Source organism: Hoplias malabaricus, chromosome Y (assembly GCF_029633855.1).
Source record: "Hoplias malabaricus isolate fHopMal1 chromosome Y, fHopMal1.hap1, whole genome shotgun sequence".
Classification (NCBI taxonomy): Eukaryota; Metazoa; Chordata; class Actinopteri; order Characiformes; family Erythrinidae; genus Hoplias; species Hoplias malabaricus.
The window spans coordinates 15064276-15073050 of NC_089820.1; the positions used below are offsets into that span (position 1 = coordinate 15064276).

Here is an 8775-nt window from a genome sequence, read left to right on the forward strand (position 1 = left end):
TCTTTAATTATGTTTCAGGATCATCTTGACAGACATGCCATGTAATTCCACCCTGAAAGATATAGTTAAATTTAATATCCTCTCTCATATTTGAAGTCAATGTGTCTAGCTACCCAAGTGAAGGTATCAACTGCAGAAGACAGCTGTGAGGGCCATGGGTTGAATGAGTGACATCCCATTTTAATAAAGGCTCAAACCTCTGGCACCTCAGACCCCCTGCCCAAGCAAACATGGATCCAAGTGTTCATCCTCCTAATGATGCCATGTAACAGCAGAGTTCAAAAAGCTAATCTGAAAACATTTTAAAATAGCAGGATGAGTTGGTGGATGGATGAAAGAGTGTCACAGTGTGATACTGCTGGGTTTACAAAGAAGCATTGAGGAAATCCTCCCAGCTGCTTGCCACTCACTGCTTCCTCCACCTGCTGAGAAGCTTCTCATGGAGGGGTATCCTACCATTATGTCTGGAAACCTTATGCAGCTTCTCTGTTCATTCCTTTGTCCCAGTCCACACACTGCCCACAAATGCATTCAGTCATAGTTATTGTTGCTAGGGAGTGCCAGCTGTACAAACTGCTGGCAATATGTCCATCTACGTCCCATCTATTATTGATAACTATTGATTTCATATTATATTTATTTTGCACATTTGAATAGCCATCCAGTTAGGACAGAACGGGTGTAAAAAGCTATGGTTACATTTTTACATTACCACATTAATTTGGACATTTGGAGCACCTACAAATGCACAAACTGTGAAATGAGTCCACCAAGCCTTTTTTTGTGTGGGCTGGCTAGTTTAAAAAATTACATAAACTGGACTATTTTGATTGGGGTCCACTTTTGACATCAAGTGCAGTGACTTTATAGTTTTACAGCCACCTCATCTGAGCTCAACCACAGCAAGTCCTCTAAATGGGCAAGATAAGTCCCCTTTAGATTTACTGAATGACTGACATTGACTTAGAGCCTTGAATCAGAGTTTACAAAGGTATTTTAAGTAAAAATAAAAGTAACTTAATTGTAGGCGCAGCATGAAAAGTTCTATTAGCTACAAAAGGCAATGTTTAATTTTGGCATAACCTATTTATATACTGGAAGAAAGTGTTGTAGCAAATTTACATATTTACAAATTTGACTGTGTATTAATAATTATGGCCAGAATGTCTTCAGTGCTATGGGGCAGTGGTTCTTAGACCAGTCCTCAGGAAACCTAGTAGATCCAAATTCATACTTCAATCTAACATACAGAGTAATAATGTGGACCACTTGAGGCCCCTAAGGATTATTTTGATAACTAATGTTATAACGTACTCACCAATCGCTGTGACATTGGGGTCATATCGCCTGCAGGTAAATGCTGTTCCAAAGCCAGCACAATGCAGTTTGCTATGATGGTGGCGAGGATCATGTACTCAAATGGAGTGAGAGGGTCAAGGAAGAACACATAATATGTGACATTCTTAAAAATGAAGCTATCAAGCAACACCTATTGGAAATGGTGACAGGAGAGAACCAGTTAAACAGCACTTCAATTGATGGATCTTTAAAGGGCCTTACTATAAATGAGATTTGTGAAAGAAGAACCTTTTTTCAAATGTAAAAAATATAAAAGTCAATGTAAGAAATTACATGGTTCACCAGCAATGCTGGGCTTTCCACAAGGCCAAAGACATTAAAAGGCTTATAATGAACATTACTAGTAATATAAATCACTGTTATGGTCAATAGGATGAACCTGAGCTGTGGATGCATTTGGAAGGGTATGTTAGATCTGCTAATTTGGACATAATTCATGGCTTGTGGAGTCATTGCCTTGATCACAGAGGTATTAGATGTATTCAGCACTCTTACAGCCTTAATTGGCCCATGTGCAGATGCTGTAAAACTGAAGGGTGATTCCATTTATGACGGTATGGACTATAGTTTAACCCAAAGACCAACCTTAACACAGATCAGAAGAGCTAAAAACGGGCCTTAACTGCATCAGCATCTCCCTTGTTAACTGTGGCAATGATCAGGGTACATGCGTCAGAACAGAGGACAGATTTTAACACAGTGGAGCCCTTACAAAGGCCAAATCAATACATTCCAGCATTAAGTATCTGTCGGAGTGTAACATAAACCTACAAAAATCCTTGTCCTGTCTGAAAGTGATAAAAAGTCACTTAAATAATACATACTATCGTATTTGTACAATATATGTCAAAAAGTATCCAAATATTCCTTATAACTAGTGAAACAGATTTGTTTCTTGTACAACCATCATTGAAAAACATTAGTAATAGCATAAGATGTTGTGGAACAGCTACACATCAGTCTAAACTCACCAGTCTTAAGGGGCATAAGGTAGTGGAGCACCATCCAATATCTCTAGGATGCGTTGGATTGACATTTGAACCCTTGTAATATAGAAGCATATATGTGAAAAATTTTAAAAAAACAATGTGATCAATAAAGCATTTTTTACTGGTTATTTGCATGTATTTTTCCATGTAAATGCATGGTCAGTTTGAAAGAATGATTATCTCCACTGGTAAAGGTGGACAAAAAAGCTACTTGTAGTACTACTAAAAATGGAAATGGTTGGTATAGGGTTCTTCATGGCCAGTACTCTTTTGTAAGGCAAACTACACCCTAATGGCCGTGTGGCTGACAAATGCTGGAAAAATATGCCTTTACAAGTATTGGACAGGTCATATGTTATTATGCATTTTGCTAATTTTCTAAACTGCATAAATCACAAACTGAAAACACACAGTGAATTACCTTAAATCACTTTGTGATGTCCATGTAATAATTTATCCAGTGTAGTTGCTTATAAAAAAGTGTTGATATATAAGGCATATTCTGTGAACATGTATATGACGTACACATTTGATTCAAAAGAAATCAGGGTATCACTTTTGATTCAGTGCAGACTAATATGAGGTAATTAAGTTTTGACTGAGTTTTTGTCAACATGAGTGAGAGCACTACAGGAATCAACCTGTTCGCTCTCATGTGGAGAGCCACCCACGCTGCAAACACTGCCATGTTTGGTTTGCTGGGCAATCCCCACTTCCTCGCTGCCTAAGCCACTGCAAGCACATAGCCAATATAATTCATGTGGGTGGCTTCAGCACCTAGGAGAGCACATGGATCTTTACCAGTCTTAGTGATGCTGCACTGGAAACGGATTCAAAAAGATTATATAAGGCATGATTGTGAATATTCTTTAACAAAATGTTATTGTTTCTTTTACCTACAGAAAAAGAAAGCTGTAGAAAACATCTGTAGGAAAAAGAAATCATTTCTAGAATGGCAAATGTACCAATCAAAAGAACCTTTAGACCTGCAACACCAATCTAGACTTAGTTTTGTGGACTTCAATCCCAAACAGACAGGCTATTTACTGCAAAGCAAATCTGGTGAGCCCTCACAGAATTTTATTTATTAATTTAGTTTTTATGACCAGAAAAAGTAGAAGCAATATCTTCATGCAATGTACAGCTGCGTTTTAGGCGCTTATTACTGCTATTCCCACAGGCCAGTCTGCACACTAATTTGGGCAGCCTAATGCAAGAAGTGTTTTGGTTGCTAGGAGCGACCGGGAGGCTCGGCTGATTCCACAGGATCAATACCGCATTGGCTTTGGAGTGGAAAAGAGCCCAGAAAGGACAGGCCCAGCATGGAGAAGATGGAGCCTACACTGAGCCAAAGCCTGTTACATTAAAGCATTCTATCTGTGATTTGTGTCTTAAAAACAACTGAAACATTAAAAGGAAATAGGCAAATAAATCTTTCCACTGCACTTCTCCGACAAATCCAATCTGAAACCTATTCTCTTTACCTGATTCTACTGTACCCCATTTTCCACTGCCCCATCACTTCTACTCTCATCTTCAAGCTCTTTATTGCACTGCTCTTCATCTCATTCCTTCAGCCATGTTGTCCCACTGTGCTTATCTTCATTCCACTACTATCATTATGATCTCTATTCTTCCACCTCTCTTCTATTAACCATTTTTTTCATACTCAGTGTACTTCTCCTACTCTAACCCTTCCTGGTTAGAATTCCTATTCAACCACACCTTCTCCTTGTTCTACCTAGTCTTCTATTGCCCATGTTCTTGATTACTATCCTTACCCTGCTAGTAACATTCTGCAAATCCAATAATGTACATATTTCCATCCAGTCCCACCTTTCAGACTCTACTGTCTCACACCACTATTCTCATGCTATTTCCCAACTCCTTTGAACTCTACTTTACTACCCTCAATCTGCTCTCCCTTCTTGCAGTCTACAATTCATTCTACAAACCCTCTGTTCATTTACCCTTTTCTGATAGCTTTGTTCCAATGCCCTTTTTGCACTCTCCCTCATTCTTTTACCAAGTATACCACCTCTATTTAACCCCTCATTATATTACCCTGCCACCATCTGTTCTACCTTCTACAATTGGATCTCTCTCCCACCCCCATCACTTCCTGCCCCTCTGCACTAACCTTTGGATCTTTGAATTTCTACTACTGCTTCTAGCAATGCTTTGTTCTCTAGCATTTTATTGCTGTCTTAATTTTATCCCAATTTTATTACCCCTTTCTGTAATTCTCCATTCTACTACCATCATTCTATCATTCCAATCCTCAGTTTTTACCATTCATATACCTTTACTTTATACCCCATATTCTATTACCCCAATTCTACTCTGCTCATTCTACTACCCTGAATGTACTTCCCTCAATCCATAACCCGAATTCTACAACCCTCCAAGAACATCTAAATTCTATTAGCCCTTTCTACCATCTCGGTTCTACTCTCCTCATTCACTTTACCGTCAGATCTTTTATCTCTTTCTAATACCACCCCACTCTATTCTTCCTAATTACTCTGTTCTCCCCCTCTTCATTCTAACTGGTCTCGTTTCTTTCTCCTATCTCTGTTCTCCTCCCTTCAATCTCCATCTGTTCTGCTCTCCACTGCTATCTGTTTTCACTCCTGTTCTACTCTTTTTCTATCCCTTTTCTTTCTACTATTCTGCGACCCTGCACTGGATAAGTGGGTACAGATAATGGATGAATTAATGAATTAATGTTCTCATTTTTCCATCTACCACATTCTTCTTTCCTACTTTTTACCCATTCTCTTCTTCTTTCTACTACCTCTTCTCTCTTCCCTTTCTTTTTTTCCTGCTAAGTCTGTTGTCCCTACTTTCTACTGTGCCAGTTCTCTGTTCCTTCTACTACTACTTTTCTCCTCTTTTTACCACCTGTCTCTTGCTTTCTTTCCACTATCGTTTCATGTTCTCCTCTGTTTTCCTCCCTTCTTGTTACTACCTCTGTTCTACTCCTGCCCTGTGTTGCTGTTTGTTTAGAGTGTGTGAGCCAACACCCCAGTTCAGAGCCTGTGGCTTCCCTAGGCGCTGCTTACGTATACTCTGCTTCATGGCATCAATAGCTCCCTGAACTCCACACTAAACTCTTCCACAACGCTCCTAGACACAACAAGACCTTTCATCTTTCATAACAACATGTTTCATCCCAAACAAACTTGAGCTTCCTGGAGCAGAAAAGACACGTAGAGAGCGAGAAACTCGCGTATGCTGAAGACGTACGGCGTCTCCCTTCGGGCACTTTGTGCTTTGTCATACGCGGTCACCTGTGTGTAGGTGCTCGAGAGTGAAGGATATGGCCACTCGGTTATTTTCTTGGCATACTTGCGGATGCCGTTGTCCTCGCTGAAGATGAAGAGGGAGCGGTTGACAGTGAGGCAGTTCTGTTTGACGGGGATGGGGTTGTAGATGGCCATTGTGCGGGCTCTCTGGGCCATTGTCTGTTTGTAGACGCGCTGCGCGGCCGCGGGGCCTGGCTGCCGGCTCGCCCCTCTCCCCGGAGCCGAGCACGGGGAACCGGAGCCGCTCCCTCCATAGCGGCCCGAGAGCTCGTCTTCCAGGCGGCCCATTCTGCGAACGCACGGACTGGAGCACGCGGAGCACGCAAATCACGCTGCACACGAGCCAGCGCAGGGAGAAGAAGCATCACAACGCGCGAGGGGCTCATCCATACGGCGCGCGCATCCCATACAGCAGCAGCGGCAGCAGCCCATTCACCAAACAAAACACAAGGTCCTTTTTCTGTTAGGTTTAAAAGCAAAAGCTACAGAACGATACCAGTCTGAAAGAGTACTAGACACCCAGACACATGTTTTCAGTCACCTCCATTCAAGCAGTGTCATTCCAGTCTGAAGTTTACCAGCCCGTGTTACACAAGCCTCGGCGCCTCGTGCTTTGTGGCGTTCATTTCTCGAAGCCAGAAAGGCACGCGAATGTTCACCAGAGCAGACCCCAGTCCAATTTTATTCCCCCCGTCAAGCTTCGATGCTGTTGCAGATGCTCCAGAGGCTGGTGCTGACGCTGGCAGTTGTTGTTGTGCTGAGGGGCTCTTCACCTCCGAATCTCCCTCCGCCTGTCCATCGCTGCAGCACGCCCGAGTTGAGACCGAACAACAACACAACCGAGTCTGGCGCTCTTCTATGCAGGTCCGCAAGCGACGGGAGCGCGAGCCCGTTTCCCGCAGCACCAACCGTTGCTCCTTCTGAACCGGCCCACGTCACGCGTCACGTGACGCAGAGACCACACCTGCCCCGTCCCAGTATCCATGGCACGAGGGGGCAAAAAGGAGTAAATCCGCGACAGCAGGCTACCTGCTGCTGCTGCTGCGCCAGCCCGGTGCCGGACTCTGTCCTGCTGTGGTGCCACACAGTGACCGCACTCATGCGTTAAAACGAGCAGCAACTTCAGTCAGAGCCTGCGGTCATGTGTGCTGCATTATAACGACCTCGTGCTGGAGGAGTCATTGCTAGAAAAACAAGTGTATTCCCATAAGCCTGGAAAATTATTCCATATTTTTTTAAAATCATATTAGCCACTAATAGCTTAGTTAAAGCAGTTATATACACTGCGTGGCCAAAAGGTTGTGGACACGTCATGAAACATCTTCCCAAAACAAGAGAATTAATAAGGGCTTTGCCCAGTTTAGCTGCAATAACAGGCTATAACCTTCTGGAAAGTTCTCAGCCTGGATAGTGGAACACGACGCCTTGTGAGGGGATTTGATGGCTTTCAAACTGGTGAGCTGTGGTAACATCATGTAGTGATACTGGGTAGTTAGATTTGAAAGCCACAAATGCCACTCCAAACCCAAACAAATGAGTATTTTGATTGTTTCAGCATTCCATCATTGGTGCCTAATTTTCTGCCCTTCTGACAGATACCTGGTATTCAGTATTGTGACCATTACTTAATTCCACATTTTTCTTAGGGGATTATAAGAGTGGTGTTTCTCCAGAACCTCGTCTTTTGTTTGGATTTCTAAGCTTCTTAATGGACTGTCCATGAATCATCTGATTATCTCTGTCCATCTTGTGGCTGCCTGTGCTCTTCCTGTATGACTTTAAACTCTTCCAGGCAAAGCTGCCTTTTCCACTGAACTGGTTCTTCTCAAAATATTTCCAAAAGAGGAAAGCTTCATACTTACATAATATGCATTTATATTATTTTTACTTCACGTACACAGTGTTCCTCAAATTTTTCCATTCTCAGCGCAACAGTGACACTGATGTGGTGGGGATGTGCTGCTGGAGTTTGCACTGTCCACCATTCCACATAAGGCTGGACAATAATTCAAAATTCATACCAAAATATAAAATGTGTCAATAACAATGGTATGATATTTAGTTTAGAAATATTAGTATTGACAAAGCCAAGAGGGTTATGTTTGATTGTGATGTCGTATTTCTTGTTTGTCCTGGGCAGTTTTTCTGTAGCTTTTTTGTTTTTTATATTGATATTGGAATTATTCATTCATTCATTCATTTATTCATTATCTGTAAGCACTTATCCAGTTCAGGGTCACGGTGGGTCCAGAGCCTACCTGAAATCATTCGACGCAAGGCGAGAATACACCCTGGAGGGGGCGCCAGTCCTTCACAGGGCAACACAGACACACACACACTCACACCTAAGGACACTTTTGAGTCACCAATCCACCTACCAATGTGTGTTTGATGTTTCCTGTGGGAGGAAACCGTAGCACCCGGAGGAAACCCACACGGACACGGGGAGAACACACCAACTCCTCACAGACAGTCACTCGGAGCGGGAATCGAACCCACAACCTCCAGGTCCCTGGAGCTGTGTGACTGCAACACTACCTGCTGCACCACCGTGCCACCCATATTGGAATTATATCGACTGAAATTTAGAAATATACTGTGACATAAATTTTGACTGTATCATCAAGCCCTAATGAAACACTTGGTGGATCTTGTCATTGTAGCTCATCTGTTGCTGTAAAGTGTTAGTCATCCTCTAGTCCTTCATCAGTGTACACAGTACGCTGTTGACTGTTTTTTTTTTTTTAATCAGTGGACTATTCTCAGTTCAGTGGTGACACTGAGGGGTCTGAAACTCCAGCAGTACTGTTTTGTCTACAGAGCACTGTAACACACACTAACACACCACTACCCAGGTAGGGCACACGAGATGAAGCCTAAGAAACATGGAAAGCAACTGAAGGACTACAGTTTAATTGTAGATTTACATTGCACCTACATGGTCAGTGGAGCTGAAGACGTGAGGGTAGAAACAAAGTCATCTTAAAGTTTAGGCTTGTCTGTGTATGTATTATATGCAATAAGTCAGGCAAATGGCAGTCTTTTTGATTAGCACTGGTCAATGTATAATAGATGTGTCTCCATTTGTTTCTGGTTATTTTGTACCAGGACCTGAAGCA

At 42.4% G+C, this 8775-nt stretch overlaps 1 protein-coding gene across 1 annotated transcript in view; it reads right to left on the reverse strand.

Moving 5' to 3' along the window:
• LOC136678685 (voltage-dependent N-type calcium channel subunit alpha-1B-like) overlaps nt 1-6523 on the reverse strand; it is a 129428-nt gene extending 122905 nt beyond the window's left edge. The window contains exons 1-2 of the mRNA XM_066656778.1: nt 5673-6523; nt 1319-1424 (exon numbers count right to left, since the gene is read on the reverse strand). Coding sequence (XP_066512875.1) covers nt 1319-1424; nt 5673-5944 — 378 coding nt within the window. The 5' untranslated portion in view covers nt 5945-6523. The remainder of the gene's footprint in view (nt 1-1318; nt 1425-5672) is intronic.
• Nucleotides 6524-8775: the final 2252 nt, after the last annotated feature.